The sequence below is a fragment of the Monomorium pharaonis genome, chromosome 9, assembly GCF_013373865.1.
Source record: "Monomorium pharaonis isolate MP-MQ-018 chromosome 9, ASM1337386v2, whole genome shotgun sequence".
Taxonomy (NCBI): Eukaryota; Metazoa; Arthropoda; class Insecta; order Hymenoptera; family Formicidae; genus Monomorium; species Monomorium pharaonis.
The window spans coordinates 15,070,389-15,093,510 of NC_050475.1; the positions used below are offsets into that span (position 1 = coordinate 15,070,389).

Consider the following 23,122-nt stretch of genomic DNA (forward strand, 5'->3'; position numbering starts at 1 on the left):
ATCACAGCTTTTCCTTTTTCTGAAATTCTTTTCAAAAGTCACGTGACTTTTCAATAGTCACGTGACTTTACAAATAAGTATAAATAGGTAAAACTCTTAGAGCATCCCTTAGACGTTTTCTAGTCAGTTTCCGAGTAAATTTGCCCGAAAGTCTGTGTGTATGTATACTAAATTTTGTCAAGTGCGATTTAGTAAACAATTCAGTTTTTCCATAAAATGACAAATTTTGAACGAATGGGACGCGAACTTTTAGAACAAGCAAACGGAATCACTACATTAGGTGAATTTTTCACATGGTTACAACAATGTGTGGAGTGCATCGAACAACTCAAGGAATGTAATCGTGCCAAGCGTTCTCGACTTGCCATTGGACAAAGACAATCTTTGGTGGCAAGAATCGCTTGACTCGCGGGTGAAAAAACGCGACTGGGAAAAACGTTTTATGCACATCGGTGGCAATTACGCTAGCACTATTAGTGACGATAGTAACAACGCAAGACTTGAAAATGGCGTGAAATAAATACTGCATTCGAGAGCCGTATCTTAACCGGTGCAGTGATTAACGTGCGTCACATCGAACCTTGTCATTTTCTATAAGATGCTAAAGACATTGTGCTCGAGTGAGTGCGGGAGATAATGGACAAACACGGTAGTGTAAAAGTGGACACCGCGTTCAATGGTGAATTTGTAGCGTGGGATAAACGTGCCAACACACACACACACACACACAAAAGTGTAAATACAAAAAATTATGCACTTTTTCAATTATCAGATTTAAATGAATGGTATAAACTGTACATTATCGAGCCTACGTTAGCGTTGCTCGAAGAATTCCAAGAACGCGATAGTGGGTGGACGTTATCACGCATTCTAAATTTAACTATTAATATAAATAAGTACAATTCTATGCGTACGGGATGTCATTTTACATTACCACGATCTATTATGCTGAAAAAAGCGATAATCAATGTACAATCTGAAGACAATGCATGCCTCGCATGGTTGGTAGTTGCCGCTCTACATCCTGCAGAAAGAAATAGTGAAAAAGTGTCGTCGTACCTTCATTACAGTGCGGTTTTAAATTTTGGAGATATTGATTTTTCATTTGCTCTGAAAGACATTAAAAAATTCGATCGATTTAATAACAATATTTCCATCAACGTATACGGCATCGAAGAGGATAGATTTGTCCCTCTACGACTCTCAAATGAGAAAAAGGAGAAGCATGTCAATTTATTATACATGCAAGACAAGGAAGGCAACGTGGGACACTTTACGCTAATAAAAAATCTCTCCCGGCTTATAAGCTCGCAATTGAGCAAACACAATGGGGAAAAATATATTTGCGATCGGTAAGTAATAATTTTTTTATAAACATGTTTATAATTCTTTTTTTTTCTTTTACTTAAATGATAATAAATTAATTATTTTTTCTTTTGCTATTCATAGATGCCTGCACTATTTCGATTCTGAAGAAAAGTTACAATCACACATTGTGGACTGCAATCGGATGAATGACTGCGCCATTCCATTACCCAATGAGAAGGACAAGTAATTAAAATTCCATAATCTAAACAACAAGGAGCGACTTCCCTTCGTCGTATACGCTGATTTAGAGTGTGTACTGCAAAAGACGCAACCTGACACGGAGCAAGGATCATACAAATATCAGCACCACCAGGTATTCAGCATCGGATACTACGTGCGATGCTTATTTGACGACACGTTATCCGTGTATAGATTTTGTCGCGGTCAGGATTGTATATCATGGTTTACGAAACAATTAAAAGAATTGGCGCATAATGTTAAGATTCGTTTATCTGCTAATGTTCCTATGAACGCGTTGTCGAAGGAATAGTGGGAGACATACCGTAGCGCGACACATTGCCATATCTGTGATAAGCCGTTTGCATCAGACGATACGCGATCATTACCATCTGACCGGTAAATATCGTGGTCCCCCGCATTCAAATTGTAACTTAAATTACAAAAATTTATATTACATTCCAATAGTTTTTCACAATTTATCAGGCTACGATTCACATTTTATAATTAAAGAAATAGCAACCGCGTTCCAAGGTGGCGTTAGTTTGCTACCAATAACAAAAGAAAAGTACATTTCTTCTACCAAAACCGTTGAAGATACCACCGAAGAAGACTCACGAAAACACATGCAGTTACGATTCATAGATTCATGCAGATTTCTTAACACTAGTCTCGATAAATTAACGTCATATCTTAATAATGATAAATTAAAAATTGTACGATTTGAATTTGCAAACCTATCTAATGAAAAATTAATTTATTAACTCGAAAAGGTGTATTTCCATATGAGTATGTGGATTGCGTGGACAAGCTGCAGGACATGTGTTTACCGCCGCGCGAATTATTTTTCAGTTCCTTGACCGGTGATACAGTTCCGAAAGCGATTATGCGCATGCCGAGAAAGTTTGGAAGCGATTCTCTATCCATACCTTAGGTGAATACAGCGATTTATATTTAAAAACAGATGTTTTATTATTAGCAGATATTTTTGAAAATTTTTGCGACACATGTATCAAAAGTTATGGTCTCGATTCAGCACATTACTACACGTTACGGGTTTCACGTGGGACGCTATGCTGAAACATACGCGTGTCAAGTTTGAGCTACTCACGGATATCAATATGGTATTGTTTATAGAACGCGGTATTCGTGGTGGGTTTAGTCAATGTACAAGTAGATATGCGCGAGCCAATAACAAGTACATGCAGTCGTACGACTTATCGAAACCGTCGTCGTACTTGATGTACTTTGACGTCAATAATTTGTATGGATGGGCAATGTGTCAACCTTTGCCTTACGTTAAATTTCAATGGGTTGAAGATGTCTTAAATTTTGATATAAATGCAATCGCTGTGGATTCGTCTACGGGTTACATTCTCGAGGTCGATCTCGAGTATCCGCAACATCTTTACGACGTGCGCACTGATTTACCCTTCTACCCAACGAGTGACAATATCTCATTATCATGTGCATTGTGACCAGCTTGACGTGAAGCTTCAAGCAAACGTAAGCGATCCACTAGCTCGTTGGGATCATCCCAGTGCACGTAATCAATCACGTTTCACACGGTCGATTATTGAGCAACAATGGATATAAGTATAAATATATAATTGCACCGTTATTAAATGATAAATTTACGATTGGAAAAGGATTACCTAACGTAATGACATTAAATGATAACGCTTCACGTCAAGCTGGTCACAATGCACATGATAATGAGATGTTGTCAATAATTGAGGAACTTCGCGAGGCTAGCCTTATTATAAATTAACGTTAAACGAACATGAAACGAACGTGAAAAAACATGAAACGAACGTGAAAGAACGTGAAACAAACGTGAAAGAACGTGAAACGAACGTGAAAGAACGTGAAAGAACGTGAAACGAACGTGAAAGAACGTGAAAGAACGTGAAACGAACGTGAAACGAACGTGAAAGAACGTGAAATGAACATGAAAGAACGTGAAATAAACGCGAAAGAACGTGAAACAAACGTAAAAGAACGTAAAAGAACGTGAATGAATAAAATAAATTGTAATGTAATTTCATCGCGCGCGTTATTACTTGATCGATAGTTTGCGAAACATGAAATCATTGAAATTCAATAGACGCGTTAGTTCTGAAAGGCTCTGGCTCGAATTCATAGTCGTTTCTCAAATCTTAGATCTCGTTTCCAATCTCAAATTTCAGTTCTCTGGTCTCGAGTCTCCAACCTCAAATTTCAATGCTAGTGGCTAATCAGAAAATTTAGTCTTTCATGATTAAAGCGAGAGAGACTAACCTATTAAATGTGATCTTAAATAATATTAAAAATTTAATTATTTACCTTTAAAATTACCTTTGATTAAGACTAGGTCTTAATTAAATTTTTGTGAAACTATAAATATTTTTTAAAATGTTGTTAACTAATTAAAAAATTAATAGTTAAATTTTTATATATTAAAATTTTTAACTGTAATAGCGGCGCAATAATAATTGCCATTACAGTTGAATACAAAGGTTATTTAATAAGAATTTTAATTGTTAATTTTTTATGGATTTGTTGTGGTGCAACAAAATGATTTTGCCGTACCTTGCGGTGCGACAAATAATCTTATTGGATTCATTGCTGCCTTAGGAGTAGAAACTCGCGAAAGGAGGCTTTCGTTGGCAGGGTCCTCAAGTCACCAACACACTTGTTATTAGTAATTAACAAAAGAAGTGTTTATTCTCTTAGTTACAAGGCAGTTCTTTACACTTGCGATCGGCGAAGGTGCCGTGTTGTTTTACTCAGAGATAAGATACGGCGCGCGGCTCTGAGATAGCGCGCTATATATTCGCTCGCTCGAGATGCGTTGTGTACTCTGAGCGTTATTTATAGTTACACATTTGTTTAACAAGACTGCCTTTGAAGCTACACATATTTTATAAATGCATTTTATAAATAAAAATTATAAATAAAAATTTTTTTAATTATCATAATCCATACAAAAAATGTATTAGGTGCGACCCTAAGTTCTCGCTGTTTTTTTTATGAAAATGCAATTTTATTGTAAAAAAATGGTTACAAATAAATCATTCAAAGTATTGCCCATCGCTAGCGACAACTTTTGCCCATCTTTCTGGCAGAGCTCAAATACCGTGACGGTAGAAGTGTTAGTCTTTTGAGGCTATTTACGAATCAAGCCATTTTGAGATGTTTTCATATGAGCGGAACTGCTGATCAGCCAGACCATGTGCCATCGAACGGAACAAGTAATAATCGGACGGCGCAATATCTGGGGAATATAGCGGGTGGGGTAGGATTTCCCATTTGAGCGTTTTCAAGTAGGTTTTAACGGGTTTGGCAACGTGAGGCCGAGCGTTGTCATGCTGTAGAATCACTTTTTCGTGCCTCTGCTCGTATTGTGGCCGCTTTTCGCGCAGTGCTCGGCTCAATCGCATCAATTGAGTTCGATACCGTTCCCCAGTGATGGTTTCATTGTCATGGATTCGGTTTCAACAGCTCATAATAAATAACACCGCCCTGTTTCCATCAAAGACGCGAACGGTCGTCAACATTGAAATCACCGTCTTTGAAGCGACGGAACCAATCACGGCACGTTGTTTCACTTGGAGTAGCACCTCCGTAAACTTTTTGGAGTTTTCGATATGCTTCAGCCGCCGTTTTCTTCGAATGAAAGAAAAAAAGCAACACTTCCCGCAAATGACGATTATTTGGCACAAAATCAGACATTTTCACACAACCAAAAGTATATGACGCAAAAACAAAATCATTAATGTGTCAAAGCGGTTTGTTTACCATATGTCTAAGCTTGGTTCATGACGTTTTGGATATGTCATAATCGACCAGCGTTTACTGCTGGAGTCATCTCTTGAAAAACAGCGAGAACTTAGTTGCGCACCTAATATTTACTTTTTTTATTTGAATCAGCACTGGCATTAAAATCATCAAAGTAGCAAGGTACATTTTTATTATTATTTTCATAGTAATTTTTTTCTTTTATATTTGTAAAAGTCTGAGCTTTTTTTTCTTTCTCCTCATATATATCTTGCAAACCTTCTGTATTATCTGTGTTAAGTAAATCACCATAATATTTTTTCAAATTTATAAAAAATACACTAGTTAAAAGTAAAAATTAAATAGAAAAAGAAAATTAATATTACTTTTGATTTCACTTATACTATCCCATCGATTTTTTAATGTAAAATCAATTGTTGGAATAATACTGCGCACTTTTTCATTCAAGTCTTTTTCATCATCAATCACTATTAGTGGACCACCACCAGTTTGTAATTGATGCAGTTTCCTAACTGAATCTGATCGTCTACATCTGTAAAAATTTTATTTTAATAAATATTTGCTTATGTGATTAATTGATTCATCATTGCGTCATATATATCAGCAGTTTTTATTAATCTACCAACATATATAAATATTCATAAATTCATAAAATACCTGTATTTTAAATTAATCCAACATCTTTTTAATTGCGCTTCTGTTCTTATAAAAAAACCATTGCTGACTGCACAATTTGCATATTGTGCTGTTATTAATTCCCAAGTAGCCTTTTTTTGTTTTATACTTGGGCCATCAGTTTTTTGGATTCTCTACAATTTCTTTTACATCTTCAATTATTGATAATAATAAGATCTTTTCAGGGTCCGTAAATTTTGTTGTAGACTTTTTTGCTAATTCATTAACTTACATTATAAATTTTATTAAATTTATTATAAACTATAAAATTACAATTGAAACAAAGAATATAGAAATTTATATTTTTTGATTAAAGGTATTATGTACTTGTCCGGAATCGCGTAAAATGTCGCTCGTTTGTTCACGACGCTTGTATTATGATATGTTTTAGCGGCTGAATCGTATTCGTAACCACGCAGAAGATGAGTAATCGCGAATGCGTGTTCGATAGATGTACGGAGGTAAACCGGGACGTCCGGGCGATCCGAAGACGCGTGAACGCGGGCTGCTAGCAGTCAGTCGGTCTCCGAGCGACTTGCAGACGAGTTTACGATTCGCAGTTACAAGTTCACGTGAACGTAGAGCCTCGAATATCTTCCAGACAAGCACTTGCTCTCGGTCGCGACAGTCTGCACCGACGTCGTTGCACGCTCACGCAACGACGTCGGTGCAGACTGTCATTTTTCTTTTCATTTGCTGTAAATTGGAGTGTACATAATAAGATTAGTAATTATACGTTTTTTTGTGTGTGTGTAACACCCCGTGTTAATTTACTTGAACGTTCCGTTTTCCCTTCCACAACGCTCACGCGCTAGCAAGACAGCCTTTAACAGTACTACTATTTATACCTTATTATAAATTTCCATTATGTCAGGCACAATTAAGATAAAAATAATTTATTGTAAATAATTAAATTTTTAATATTATTTAAGATCACATTCAATAGGTTAGTCTCTCTCGCTTCAATCATGAAAGACTAAATTTTATGATTAGCCACTAGCACTGAAATTTGAGGTTGGAGACTCGAGATCAGAGAACTGAAATTTGAGATTGGAAACGAGATCTAAGATTTGAGAAACGACTATGAATTCGAACCTGTGACTCGTCAAGGAACTGCACGCTCCAGCAAGAAAAAATTTTCCACGAAGACGTGTTATAGTTCGAGGATACGACGACTTGTGGTAGGCTAATATCGTCGAGCTGCATCCGTATTCGCGTTTCAACAAAGGCTACCACTACATACTCACTATCATCGATGTGTTGAGCAAGTATGCGTAGGCTATACCACTCAAGAGCAAGGGCGGAAAAAAGACGGCTAACGCTTTTGTAAAAATAATTCGAGATAGTAGTAGACATCCGAAAAACTTGCAAACCGATATGGGGAAGGAGTTTTACAACGCTGACGTGCAGAAACTCTTAAAAAAAACATGATATCAATCATTATTCTACGTACTCTGTAATGAAAGCGTCAGTTGTTGAGCGATTCAATCGCACGCTGAAAAACGACACGTGGAAGCAATTTACGTTCAACGGCAATTACAAATGAATCGACATGTTACCACGTCTCGTGTCTAATTACAATACCCGAAAGCATCGAACAATTGATATGCAACCCGTTGATGTAACGCCCGCGGTAGCTGAAAGACTCTTGGCTACAGTATACAAAGCTATAAAGATTGCCGGTCCGGCGAAATTTAAAGTGGGTGACTCTGTACGCGTAAGCAAGTACAAAACTGTCTTTGAAAAGAGTTATACACCAAATTGGACGACTGAGGCGTTTAAGATCATTGAAGTTCAGCATACCAATCCCGTAACCTATCTACTCGAGGATTATCGCGGAAAATCTATATCTGGAGCGTTCTACGAACACGAATTGCATTGCGCGACTCATCCGGATGTATTTCTTGTGGAGAAAGTATTACGCAGGAAGGAAGACGAGGTCTATGTAAAGTGGTTGGGATTCGATGGATCACACAATTCATGGATACACAAAGACAATGTCATTTGATTCATACAGAAAAAAAAGTTTATTTATTATAAACATATAAAAGTACAATGTATAAAATATACAAATAAATTTTTATGATACATAATAAAGAGTATCTTTATTATCCCTCCATCATTCTTAATACGTTATACATGTAAGAATCTTATTTCGTACGAGTTTTAGATATATAAAAATACGTGTGAAATATAAAATATAAAAGACGCAGAAATATAAAATACATAAAATATGCGTAAAATGGATAATATATACAGTACAAAATGTAAAACTATAAAAATATATGTAAAATGTAAAATACGCGATATAAAATATATACAAATATGAAATATGTGTTTAATATTAAATATACTACAAAGGTATCCACCAATGTTCCCACGGCAAAGTCTCGGTCGAGTCCGGTACGATATATCGTTTGTTGTCGTATGGACTCAGGGCGATTTTCTTTTCGGATACGGTATATACTTCGTGCAAGTTGGATCTTATGCACGACTGGCGATGTGTTAGTTCGATCTCTTCGCGGAGACAGCGCGTATAATCGTCGAATGTTATAGTTCGCGCGAGGACGCTGCTCTTGACACTTTTAGCCTTTTTGGTATCCTTCTTCTCATTCACTCTCATTACATACATTTTCACCCTGAGTCCAACAAACTCGATCAATAATTTTATCTGACTTTAGCTGCTGTACGATAAATTAATTTTTTCGCGCAATAGTTATCGACTGCATCCATCGATCTGTCGCTGGCTCGCGCATCTTCGTAAAACTTCGGTCTATCTCGTCGTTCACCTAGCGCTTCGGCGCGCGCATCTGCGACTCGCAAGCTCTCTTGTACTAACCACGTTACAACTCGACACGTGTAAGAAACGCTCTTTTAATAAACTTTATAAGAAATTTACAAGCAAGTTTCTTCGGTTTCAACTTATCAGCAATCACATCAACCAGCAAGGCGAAAAATTCATCAACAACTGCTTTAATTTATTTTCACAATTATGGCCTAAATATGGATTTTTGTCTAAGTAGTTAGATATATCATGATTCAAAGGATCAAGCTTACACGGTGGTAACATAATACGTTTAGCAATTGAAGATATTAAAAGACTAAGATCATTAAACAGTTTTAAAAGATCAGCATTTTGACTTTCGAAAGTTTTGTTTACTTGTTATACTTCCTTAAGCACTGGATGTAAGAACAAGAAATATGCCAAATTAAATTTATTTTTAATATTGTATAAGTTATACAATAATTCAGCAGTGTAACAGTTTTCAGTAACCTTTACAGTCTCAAAATAAGTTTTAAATTCTAAATACTGCTCAATTATTCTATTCACAGCTTTTTCAATTGATAACCATTGTGTCTTGTAGCTTTGCACAATTTTTTTTGGTTCACAGCCATCATTAATTGCTTTAAATATATTTCTAAAATGTTCTTGTTTTATAGATAATTTTGAAAACCATGTATAAATTTCTAAAATCATGAACTCAATATTTCTTGGTAATGTTTCAACTGAAGCTTGTGACATAGCTAATTGCAAGGAATAACATACACATTTGATCAGTACTAAATTAAGAACATCAATTTTCAATTTTTTATATAAACCATTATTAATACCTATCATTACACTAACATTGTCAGTAGCAATACCTATTAAATTATGTAAAGGCAATTTGTATAATGCTAAAGTTTCTTTTACTGCGTTTACCATTGAGTTTGCGTCACATGAAGATAACTGTACTAAAGTAAAAAAAGTTAAAACAATTTTATCGTTAATATTATCAAAATATCTTGTACCAATACCTAAAAGCTTTTTTATTGTAAGATCTGTTGATTCGTCTAAAAATAAACTAAATTTATTAAAATTAATATTGATTGAGTGTAGTAAATCCAATTGGAAATGAGAATACAAAGCACATTAAATGATACCACTACATTTGGTTCTATAAAGCTTCAACTGAGCAGCTGCTTCAGATTTCCAAAATACATTATGACATAACTCTCCAATCTAAGATGGTCAATAGGCATTGCTGAATATACGCACACGAACATAGCTAATTTACTTTCTGCAATTGTTCTCCTCTTAGATTTTTTTTGAACATTAATCTTTTTTTGCCCAAATGATGGACCAAATGGAGCTGATGTTTTTATGTTTTCCACTTTTCGAATGATTATCAATATCGGTTAATTTGGCAGTAATAGTACATTTGCACCATTTACATGCTGCTCTTGTTGGGTCATCATCAACAGGTAGGAGCCAATTTTTGAATTTGTCTGATTTTAATCAATTCAAACGAAATTTCTGTTCATATTGTGGTAGCATCTATATAAACATGATAAATATAACAAAATTAATAATAATAATTGTTCGAGACTATAACAATTATATAAGAGTTTTAACTTTTCCCCTTTTATCGGTTCTGTTTTATCCGCGAGTAGTGAGAGCTCCTGACAGCCATCGAGCTCCTGGTAGTTCATTTCTTCGATGCACCGAGTCGCGCGGCGCTGTCACTAGCTCCTCACGCGCGCGATTTTCGTTTGCTCTCATCACCGGTAACTATGCATCTCGGTAACTATGCAAATAAACATACCCAAAAAAGAGCACGTCCGAATCCATGCCCAAATAAGTCTCGATATCGGTTCCCTACCGCCCCTTTTCTTGCCTCCGATCGTAATTGTTTTACGATGCATAATTCGTCAGTCTCTCGCAGCCCGGCACCTAAATCAGATCGTCCAGCAGATCTCTCCCGTCTTCCGCCGATCCTAGCTGCGGGGATTCACTTCCGCCTTTCCCTATCATTCGCGCCGTGATAGTGCGATTGAGTTATTAATTCATCCGATCCTGCCAAGCTGGTGCGTATACGGTCGTACACGACACGCGGTCGAGTTCAGCAAATTGTTCGCACATGTTTCTAAGCAAAGGAATATTCGAGATTCGAGTTGCAGGCACGTGCGTGCGCGGGCAGGCACGGGATCATGCGACGTAGTCTGAGAGTCTCCGCACCCCCTTCTCCTGACGTCACTCGAGACAATAGGAAAATTTGGCAATGGGCGGGATCGGCAACGAATCCTGGCTATGTGAGGAGGATCCGGCAAGGAGCGGGGATATGGGGGAGGTTCGGCTAGGAATCGGTTATGCGGGAACAGCTCGCGGCATTCGACCACGAACAGTCAGATCATTCAGATCACAGCCAGATCATTCGGACAACAATCGAATATTCTTCTAGAACCGTGTGCGAACTGCGGATTCAGGGTGAAACGTATCATCCTTCGCGTCGTTACAGCGGCTCAGGGCTTCGATCCCCCAGGCGTTGCTGCGGGCATAAACGCGTAAATTTATGCGAACTATTAATTAACTAGTTAGATGTGAACAATAACGCGAACTATTAATTAATTATTTAGATGTGAACAATAACGCGAACTATTAATTAACTATTTAGATGTGAACAATAACGCGGACTATTAATTAACTATGTAAATGTGAACAATAACGTGAAAGGACGTTGTGTATAATGTGACTTAATAAACAGTTCTTCACATATATGTGTTAAATAAATCACGTAAAAAAACTCATTGATGAACTCAACCACGGTGCCGACATTAGATTGTCGTCGCCGATATACACAACATTTTGGTGCCTCCTGTGAGGTGTGAATCTCCTCAAGAAAATTCAAGACACGATCTGAAGCGGTCACACGAAGCGGATTCCACCTAAAGCGGCGATACGAGACGCACTTATCTAAAGAAGCGAAGCGTCGGGACATCGCACAAGCGGCGGCTGCACACATTATTCTTTTCGAGAAGCGGTGAGTCGTTCAGTTCCTAAAGCCAAAATGGCCGATAGAATCAAACTTCTTATCCAGAAACGAACGTCCCTAAAGATCCAAATAACTACCTTAGCAAACGCGGTCGAGAAGGGCAAAATCGATGATACCACTTTAAAGTTGCGATCCGCGCGTTTGACTGAGTTGTATCGAGCATACGAGGACCATAATGACGAGCTCGCAGTATTAGATCCGAGCGACAGTCATCAAACCGAATTCGAAAATATTCAAGAACGTTTTTATACTCTCGCGAGTAAAATCGAACGCATTACGAATACGGCGGACACTTCGACTTCGAACGCTAGTACGGCCAGTAATGCAAATCGAAGCATTGATACGGCGAGTTCGCCGCCGGTTAAGAGACGACGCGTCAAGCTACCCGAAGCGCCCTTACCAACTTTCGACGGAACCTTCGAGAACTGGTTATCGTTTAAAAACGCGTTTAACAATTTAATAGGCGCGCAAACAGATTTGTCCGACATCGACAAACTAGAGTATTTGAAATCTGCGTTAATCGGAGACGCAGCGAATAAATTAAAAATTTTCACAATCGATGGAATAAATTATTCTCGCGCTTGGGAATTATTAGAGCGCGCGTATGAGGTAAAACGCGTCTTAATATCTAGACACTTGTCCGCGATATTAAATTTACCCGCGATAGACAAGGAAACCACCAACAATTTGACCAGACTCGCGGATGATACTCAACAACATGTTGCCTCTTTAAGTGCGCTAGGTGTCTCGGTCGGATCTGAAATGATAACGCACATAGTAGAATCCAAGCTGCCGAAGAACACGCTAGACAAGTGGGAGACAACTCTCGATAGAGACGAATTTCCTAAGCTTGAGCAATTATACGAATTTATTTACAAGACCGCGGTATGCGTATCGAAGCGCGAAAGGGGCAAGACTATCGATTCACAGAAATCTGCGACCGAAACTGCAAACAAGAAAAAACATAACTACATCGCGAATAAGGCATTTGTGCTTGATGCATCGCGAAAATGTGTAGCATGCAAAACAAAGACACACCCGCTTTACCTCTGCGATAAATTTAAGCAGTGGCCGGTTACGAAGCGTATAGAAACGGTAAAGAAAGCAAAACTGTGCTATAATTGCTTACGATCGCACAGAGGTAGTCAGTGTAAATTCTCTAATTGCACGGTTTGCAAAAGGCGTCATAATACTCTCCTGCACGACGACAATTACGCGTCGGCTAAGAAGCCCGACACTCCATTAACAGAAACTAAAACCGAATGACTAGACGCGGTCGGTGGGGGGTGCAAGTCGAGTCTCGCGACTTTGACGCCCGAATTTGCACCACAATTAATAATGAGCGCTTCATTATACGTTTATAATAATAAACGGGAACTTGTCAAGTGTCGTGCGTTATTAGACACGTGCGCGACGGCGAATTTTATTTCGGAGACCATCGTAAAACGTCTAAAGCTGCATACAATTCCACAATCGTTACCAATCACCGCAGTCGACACCATGAAATCTATTTCAAAGGGTATAGTACAAATCACGATACACGCAACCCACGACAACTTTGAAAGGAATCTAACGTGCTTAACGTTGCCGACAATTACAGACTTAATTCCTGCAGAAACTTTCCCGAGAAATTCGATCGAAATACCGTCGAACATAAGACTTGCCGACCCAGAATTTTACGTACCACGTCCGGTCGACCTATTAATAGGCTCGGGCGCCACCCTCTCTCTCTTCTCAGTCGGTCAGATTAATTTATCGCGTAACAATCACGACTTATATTTACAAAAAACGCGCTTGGGATGGGTTGTTGCCGGCAGCGCTCCATCTCAAACATCGGCAAAAACGTCGACGTCTTACTTAACGAAGCTAGACAAACAATTAACGGAAATTTTGGAATATCGAGGAAATCGCGATCGACAAACCAAAATCAAACGAGGACGTTAAATGTGAAATACATTACGCGAACAACACTTCCCGGATGGACAACGGGCGATATGTAGTTCATTTACCATTTAACGATTCGAATATTCATTTAGGCGAGTCGCGGTCCGTCGCACTTAAACGCTTATTGACATTAGAAAGCAAATTGAATAAAAATCCGGGTTTGAAAAAAGAATACACGCAAGTAATCGACGAGTATAAGAGATTGAATCACATATCGTTGGTAAATTCCCCCGAGGACGACGGATTTTACATGCCACACCACGCCGTTGTAAAAAATTCAAGTAATACGACCAAGGTCCGCGTCGTGTTCGATGCGTCGGCTAAGTCCAAGAACGGTGTATCATTAAATGACGCGCTAATGATAGGACCTACGTTACAAGACAAAATCTTTACACATTTAATTCGTTTCCGTACGTACAATTACGTAATCACGGCGGATATCGAAAAAATGTATCGTCAAGTGCTAATTCACGATGACGACCGTAGATTCCAACGGATTTTATGGCGCGAGGAAGGCGAAATTAGAACATATCAATTGAACACTCTTACATTCGGCGTATCGTCGTCACCGTACTTAGCAATTCGCACTCTCCATCAACTCGCGGACGACGAAGGCCATTCATATCCGAACGCGGCAGAAGTTCTTAAGAATCACATGTATGTGGATGATTTATTAACCGGCGGAAAATCCATTGAACAAGTTCGAGCGATTAGAAACGAGATTATAGCACTGTTATCACGCGGCGGCTTTCCCATTCGACAATGGGCTTCAAATGACGCGCGAATAATAAATGATTTACCCAACCACGCACTACACGCTAGTTATGTATTCGCGGATGAACGAAATTTGAAGACCCTCGGCATTTCGTGGAACACTCGCGACGATAAAATATATTATTCAACTCACGCGATTAAAATCACCGGTATCGTAACAAAAAGAAAAATACTATCTGAAATAGCGAAAATTTTCGACCCAATAGGCCTGCTAGGACCGGTAGTTCTGTACGCCAAGCGTTTAATTCAAGACGTGTGGAAAAGTGGGGTTCAATGGGACGAGTCGATACCACAATCTATATACACGGAGTGGACAGAATACACCAGACAATTAGAATCATTAAATCAAATCACCTTTGACCGTAAATTATTCTTGGAAGAATACTGCGAAGCTCAATTACATGGATTCTGCGACGCCAGTGTCACGGGATACGGTGCATGCGTATACGTTCGATCCGTCGGACGGGAAGGAGGTATAGTCGTTAGACTGTTGTGCGCGAAATCGCGAGTAGCTCCACTAAAAACAGTTACAATTCCTCGACTCGAACTATGCGGTGCGTTGCTTCTAGCCCGGTTATACAAAGAAGTCATCAGCGCATTAAATATTAAATTTAATAAGATTATCTTTTGGTGCGATTCGACCATTGTACTACACTGGTTGAGAACACCTCCACACGCACTTAAGACTTATGTCGCGAATCGCGTTGCGGCAGTACAAGAAATCACGAATTTAGTCGAATGGCGTCATATAAGAACCGAAAATAATCCAGCTGACGCGATTTCGAGGGGGCAATTACCCCACGCGTTTTTACAAAATAATACATGGACAGTAGGACCTTCGTGGTTAAGTAAGGGTGAAAACGCTTGGCCTCACGAGATTTTGCGAACGGTCGAAATCATAGAATTAAGAAAAAATATTTGTTTAACAACGACCACAAGAGATTTCAGTATATTAGAAAGATATTCCTCGTACTCGAGGTCGTGCCGAGTCGTAGCCTATTGTCTCCGATTTCGGCCTAAGAATACATATAAAGGGCTGTTATCTCCGAAGGAAATAAATGAAGCTGAAATTCAGATAATAAGACTGCTTCAAGCATCACAATTTCCCAATGAATTTAAGAAATTAAATAACAACCAATCGCATCTAAGTAGGTTTGCCAATCTAAATCCGTTTATTGATAAAAACGGCCTACTACGCGTCGGCGGTCGTCTTCAAACGTCAGAATTAACATACTCGCAGAAACATCCGATTCTCCTTCCGAGCCGTAATCGAATCACCGATCAAATCATTCGGGAAATACATGAACGGTACTATCACACAGGCATTCAAACGACACTGTATACATTGAGACAAAGATTTTGGCTACTCGACGGCCGAAATCAGGTTCGAAAAATAATACGTACGTGTATGCGTTGCCAAAAATTCAATGCCCAGACGGCCGATTATAAAATGGGAAACCTTCCGGCCCCTCGCGTGCGCGAAACAATACCTTTCTCCAACACCGGCATTGATTTTTGCGGACCTTTTTACATCAAAGAGAAAAAAACATAGGAATCGAAACCGTATTAAAGTCTATGTGTGTGTGTTCGTTTGCATGTGTATAAAGGCAATACATCTCGAAACCGTAAGCGATTTGTCATCTGAAGGTTTTCTCGCGGCATTAAGGAGGTTCGTCGCAAGGAAGGGCTTACCTAATCATATTTATTCTGACAACGGGACCAATTTTGTCGGTGCAAATAATCAGTTAAAGGAGCTCTATGCTTTGTTTAATTCGAATGAACACAAGGAATTGTTAAACAAGTACTCAGTCGAACACCGCGTATCGTGGCATTTCATACCGCCCGCCGCCCCCCACTTCGGTGGACTATGGGAATCCACCGTAAAAATTTTTAAGCATCATTTGAAACGCGTGGTGGGGGATCTACTATTCACATTCGAAGAATTTAACACCTTTATAATCGAAATTGAAGGTATCCTCAACTCCAGACCCATTACCGCTTTATCCTCAGATCCGAACGACTTACTCGCGCTTACGCCGGCCCACTACTTAATTGGTAGACCCATAATATCACTCCCGGAAGGCGAGCTTCTTTCTGTTGCAGCAAATCGATTATCCACGTGGCAACACATTACTAAAGTTCGACAAAATTTCTGGTCGCGTTGGCAATTAGAATATTTAAATGAGCTGCAAAAACGGAGTAAGTGGTCCAAGGGGTCATCCAACATCAAAATTGGAACCATCGTTCTTATAAAAGAACGAAATCTACCTTCCACACAATGGATATTAGGTAGAATTAGCAAAATATACCCAGGTGACGATGGCATAGTACGAGTGGCCGATGTTAAAACAGCACACGGGCTGGTCAGGCGAGCTACGAAATATTTGTGCCCCCTTCCAGTCGAGCAGTGAGTTTAACCATCGAACCAACGCGTAAAACCGAAGATTATTTACACAGAATACGGCTCAGAGCTTTAGCTCTTAGGCGCGGCCACAATCATAAGACACACGGCTCAGGGCTTGCCCCTAGGCGTCGCCGTGCGCAATGACCACAGCTCAGAGTGTGTACACTCCCAGGCGTTGCTGTGCGTTAAAACAATAAAAATATATATCCGGCTCAGGATCAGAATTCCCCAGGCGATGCCGGAACTAACGTGCAATTAAAATACCAAAATGTAAATATTGTAAAAATGTTATGCGAATATTATTAAGCGATGATTGTACGTTATTATGCGAAAACAATGCGAACTCTATTATATGCGACGGCATGCCGATAATATATGCGAACATTTCAGATATACAAGGCGATATTCATAGATCTATGAATTCATTGCTCCGTACCCTCGCAACGGGGGGAGTATGGTGCGTATACGGTCGTACACGACACGCGGTCGAGTTCAGCAAATTGTTCGCACATGTTTCTAAGCAAAGGAATATTCGAGATTCGAGTTGCAGGCACGTGCGTGCGCGGGCAGGCACGGGATCATGCGACGTAGTCTGAGAGTCTCCGCACCCCCTTCTCCTGACGTCACTCGAGACAATAGGAAAATTTGGCAATGGGCGGGATCGGCAACGAATCCTGGCTATGTGAGGAGGATCCGGCAAGGAGCGGGGATATGGGGGAGGTTCGGCTAGGAATCGGTTATGCGGGAACAGCTCGCGGCATTCGACCACGAACAGTCAGATCATTCAGATCACAGCCAGATCATTCGGACAACAATCGAATATTCTTCTAGAACCGTGTGCGAACTGCGGATTCAGGGTGAAACGTATCATCCTTCGCGTCGTTACAGCGGCTCAGGGCTTCGATCCCCCAGGCGTTGCTGCGGGCATAAACGCGTAAATTTATGCGAACTATTAATTAACTAGTTAGATGTGAACAATAACGCGAACTATTAATTAATTATTTAGATGTGAACAATAACGCGAACTATTAATTAACTATTTAGATGTGAACAATAACGCGGACTATTAATTAACTATGTAGATGTGAACAATAACGTGAAAGGACGTTGTGTATAATGTGACTTAATAAACAGTTCTTCACATATATGTGTTAAATAAATCACGTAAAAAAACTCATTGATGAACTCAACCACGGTGCCGACATTAGATTGTCGTCGCCGATATACACAACACAAGCATTTCTTAATTTTCATAACCGCGTGAATGTTGTGAGTGCTACGTCCGTGCGCAGGTGACCGTATCTTTCCCGCGAACGTTCTCTGCCTCGCGTACAAGATCTCTGTCGGATCGCGCGCAAGATCTCCGGATTCGCGAGGGCCTCGATCTCGTGGCTCTGCAAGATTTCCGCGTCGATTAGGCAACGCAATATCAGGACGTATCAAGATATCCGACACATTGTAAAAGATACGGTTCGCCCCTCGCTTCGAGCGTTCGGTTTTGAATAAATAATTCAGTGTGAGTGACATCAACGCCTCCTCTTTATTCCTATCACCTCCCGTAAACCTCCCGCATTCCTGACCACTCACTTCGCGTCTCTATCGGGACGGATCCCGGCAATTCTCCCCGTGCGATCGCGTTTACTCTACGCACGCGCGAACATAATAATATAGTAAAATGTGCAAAATAATGTACAGAAATATTATTAAGATAACTAACATAAAAGTTAATATTTAAAAATAATTTTATAAAAAAACAAAGAGAAAGTATTAAATACATGCGATGAGTTACCTTTATTTTTTATATTTTACCGTAATTTGTTCGACTTGATTTTTTAAAATCAAATAAGGCTTTCATTAAATCAATTTACTGTTTTTCTGTAAAAGCAAAAGAATAATGGGCTATCGCGTCGTTTCTTGTCGCGGCAAGAGTTTTCGCGTCCTACATCCCACCAAGGACTACAGGCAGGAGTAATTAAAAAACAAATGCAATTGCTATGGAAAACGAGAGTACGCGCCTAAGCGGCTTGTTGGCTTTGCGTGCGGTGGAAAGATATAGTCTAAGAGCTGGCTACATGGGGTGCGACATGCCTCGGTGCATAAAATATTTTACCTAGAAAAAGTTTGATTGCTGCCAGCAAAGCGAAAGCCCGACCGTCAGAAGGCGCGCTGGAAGCTAAGTGCGTGGGCGGACGATCAAACGTGTAAATTTTTCAACTAAAAAAACTGTCGATGTGTACGGCTTAAAATTTACCTAGATATCGAGGATCATGAGAAAAAGCAATAAAAAAATTGTCAGAAAAGTAAGTGGAAGCTAAAAGGTTGTCAAAAGCTACCAAAATTGCGAAAAATATCGGAAAATTTACATTTAAAAAAAAACTTCTGATAATTTAAATTTACACTGTTTACGTATAGAGCAAAGTATGTGCAAAGTGTTAAAAGTTAAAGTGTTAGAAGAGATTATGACAAAATCGGGTGCGAAGTGCAAGAGCGTATTTCGGCGCGCGGCGCAGCATCGATCGCTTTTCTTTTGATTTTCACACCGTACATATTTTAAAGCATTTCTGACGATTTATCTGATTAATCAAGGGGGACTTCAAAAACTATTATCAAAAAGTTAGAAGTCAACTCAAAAAATATTAATTTTTATAAAAAAAAAAATAAATTTTATTTGTAGCAAATATTAAAATAATTAATCGGTTTTATATTCTGTATGTTATACATGTTCTTCATTTTCCAGATCTTCATCGCTGTCATACTCGGACTCCTCGTCATCAACTGAAAATAATAAATATTTAAATAAACTAAATAAATCATATATACCTTGAAGAGTCGCAAATCATAAATTACCTTCCGAATCCTAATTATCCAAAATGACATCTTTTACTGATGGTGACAACTATGGGTCTTCAAACCATAGAAATTCATATTTGCTATCAGTTAAGGTCCATCCTGATGTTTCGGGCTCAAATTCAATTGGATCCCGTAATGTTGCCTTATTCCACAAGTGTGCAATATAGTGTGCCCTTCTCATTTGCTGTAGAAGCTCGGTGTAGCAAGGTGGCAAGCAGGAAGCGTGAAAGTTTTTTAAATTTGCTTTTAAAAAGGCTTCATCAATATTTTTAACTTTATAATTTCGAAGGAATATCTGACGTTATTGATTTTTTTGTGTCTCATATCCGTACATACTGCAAACGAATGCCTCTATTTTTGCAAAAGTATTGTCTATATCAATCCCTGTATCTCCTAAACTAGCGAACGGTTGCTGAAACTCCTCGTTTTTTGCGAGTATTTGAAATGGGCACTGTTTACCTTTCCTAAAAAATGCAGGATTATAATCGCAATCGGTAAATGCATAAAATCCCGGCAATGCTTCGCACAGATCTAATCCTAAAAGTTCATGAAGTGCATTTAGATCTATAATATGCCGACTTCTTGTAACGCCACATTCAATATAAATTTTTGCTTTTATTTTATGCAAATTACCTAACATAATAACAACAATATCTGTGTCAGAGCACGACAACAGTTGAATCTGAATTTATTTTAGACGCATGATAAATAATTTTAGTGTCGGCCTCTTTGTACGAAGGACAAAAAAAATCTAATTTCTCCGTTTTAACAACATTACCATTAACGACGCTGAATGAATAACAATTAATAAAATTTAATAAAATAGTCTTATTGCCTATAAAAGCGGCTACATCGTTACTTTGCCAATGTGAAATGAGGAAAAGGATAAGAGCTTCTTTAAATCTGTCATTCCTCAGTTCTTTAGCAAAATCATGTATCTTAGCTTGGTGCGGACCAGAGATAACGTACTCAGGATTACTGTCAGAACCTCCCCTTAACGAACGTTCGTAGTCTTTTATAGACGGCGACCAGTAGCGATCAAATACTACATGCTCACATGAAGCATTATAGCTTGCAAGAATTTGCAAAATTTTTTTTGAAATATTGCCGAACGATTGCGGCACATCTTTCATTGAGTGAATTAAAACAAAACCATCAACAATTACAACATCGATATGGTTCGGTAGAGCACTGTCATTTCACAAAATTTTCATCATAGCCGATTTTTCGGTTTTGCAAATCATGCCATCTAAATGACATAATGAAGTTGGTATCGGAGCCATCGGGAACGAAAACATTTTTTTTATATCTGTCGCCCCTTCCATCAAAATCCCTAATAGTCGGCCGAATAAATCGCGTTGCATACGAACTTCTTGTACTTTATGGTTGATTGTTATTTTTTGCTTTTTATTACAAGTTGTAAAATTCATTATTTTATTCTAATTTATAACAGTTTCAAATCTGCGATCATCTTGTGCGCACCCAGAAAGAAATTTGTCTCGCAGTTCCTGTCCTTTTTTTTCAACATTAAGAAGAAAATCAGCCACGCTTCAGGCGCACAGCGACCAGTTTTTATATTATACATATATGTATATACATATGTATGCATGTGTGCTGACATGCGCGATAGTTATTTCCGGTAACTTTAGAGAAAGAAGTACTAAAAAGTCTGTTTCTCTCTCGCACCTCTTCTGGACACCGTTTTCTATACACAAACTGTAGGCAATTGCCGGTCCATATCTATCTACTAGTTTACACCGAGCACTTGGTACGCGTATCAAGTAGTGAATTTAAGCTAATCAGCCAATGATTAAACACATTCACTAGTTATTTACTATTTGATACGCGTACCAAGCGCTCGGTGTAAACTAGAGCTATAAGGTCTATGGGTCTGGAGTAATGGAGATAATAAACAATGCGAGCCTGCTCCAAGTTGTACGCAGCCATATAACAGATGCAAATTTAATTTTTCTTGTTCTTCCTGAGTGTACCGTCAAAATATAGTGACCCTCGAGAGTGCAGAGATTGAATTACTTTATAATTTCTGACACATATTCCTTTAACCTATACTGCTCAACACAGAGCACTCTCCCCTCTTCCTCGTCCAGCGTGGGTACGCAATGGCGGATAAACCATGTGATTCAAGTGACCAATCAAAATTGTGTTCGCCATTGGCAAATCTTTGATTATAGGTCTTTACACGTGACTAAAAATAAAGATACCCATTTGTCATTTTTAGTCACGTGATGTCTTTTGATGCTGAATACTCCCGAAAGCACCAGTGTTGTCAACTTCAGAAATAAATTTATGGATTCTAGAGATTTTCCATCATTGCCAACATTCTCCCCTAGTTTTTTATGGATGTTACGTGCAGGACGAGCACGCGGCCAAATTATGAAATCGCGGCTACTGCCCTGCACTCTGAGGTGATTATGACTCGTGAAACTGGACAAATTTACAAAATTAACAGACCGGATCTTCAGAGATCGCGACGATAGTAGCTTCGGTAAAGTCAGTTGGAAGATCGTCGCTCTGTTCAAGATAACGCAGGAATCCCTCAAATATGCTAATACAGGCGCGACACTCGTGTAAGATACTGCGGGTGGCTAATAATACATTACAAATCGAGCAGTATTCTTGGCAGTCACCGAACCCGATATGTATGTAGTGGCGCAGTTTGTATGTGTAAAGCAAGTGGGTCTCGGGGGGAGCTTAGAGGTAGCAATTATCGCACAAGTAATAAGTTTTATCAATACGATGTTGATAGAACAATGACGCGGTGCAGCATGCAGTGCTTATCCAATCAAAATAGCCGCGCGTGATAGGCATCGGCTCGACCAATCCGGGAGACGAATAGTTAATAGAATTAGTAGGGCACATTTTCACAGAGCATTGCGAACGCGAATGGGAATTTATTATTATTAGAAATGTGTGAGTTGTTATCCTACCTTTAGGTGACTCTCTTGATTGGCTGTCAGCTTGGTCGGCTCAGGAGGCGTCGTGTTCTGGCTATCCCTCGGTGTAGACCTTTCTGTGATTGGACGGTCGCAGGAAACGGTCTTCACAGTTATGGTGAACTCGCGTGATATACGTTGAACGTGATTTAAGGAATGTTGAAATTGAATAACGAATTCGAGTCACTGAATCTATCAGTTTATTATAAAAGTAAAATTATTGGTTACAATTACACTTAAGGCTAAATTAGAATATAAAGTTAAGTAGCTAAACAACTAAATTAATTATTTAAGACTTGAATTAGAATTAGAAGTAGAATTAGATTTGGAATGGAATTGGAACTTGAACTAGAAAAGTGAACCGCTCGCGAGAACTGATTACT

General features: G+C 38.9%; 2 protein-coding genes across 2 annotated transcripts; both read left to right on the forward strand.

The window, feature by feature from the left end:
- The first annotated feature begins 7,552 nt into the window (after nucleotides 1-7,552).
- LOC118647474 lies at nucleotides 7,553-8,008 on the forward strand. The gene has a single exon (XM_036292496.1). It carries the CDS (start codon nucleotides 7,553-7,555, stop codon nucleotides 8,006-8,008), a length of 456 nt encoding a protein of 151 aa, XP_036148389.1.
- A 5,783-nt stretch (nucleotides 8,009-13,791) lies between these two features.
- On the forward strand, nucleotides 13,792-16,942 carry LOC118647475. Its single transcript, XM_036292497.1, has 2 exons — nucleotides 13,792-15,915; nucleotides 16,139-16,942. The coding sequence occupies exons 1-2, from the start codon at nucleotides 13,792-13,794 to the stop codon at nucleotides 16,940-16,942; spliced, it is 2,928 nt and encodes a 975-aa protein (XP_036148390.1).
- Nucleotides 16,943-23,122: the final 6,180 nt, after the last annotated feature.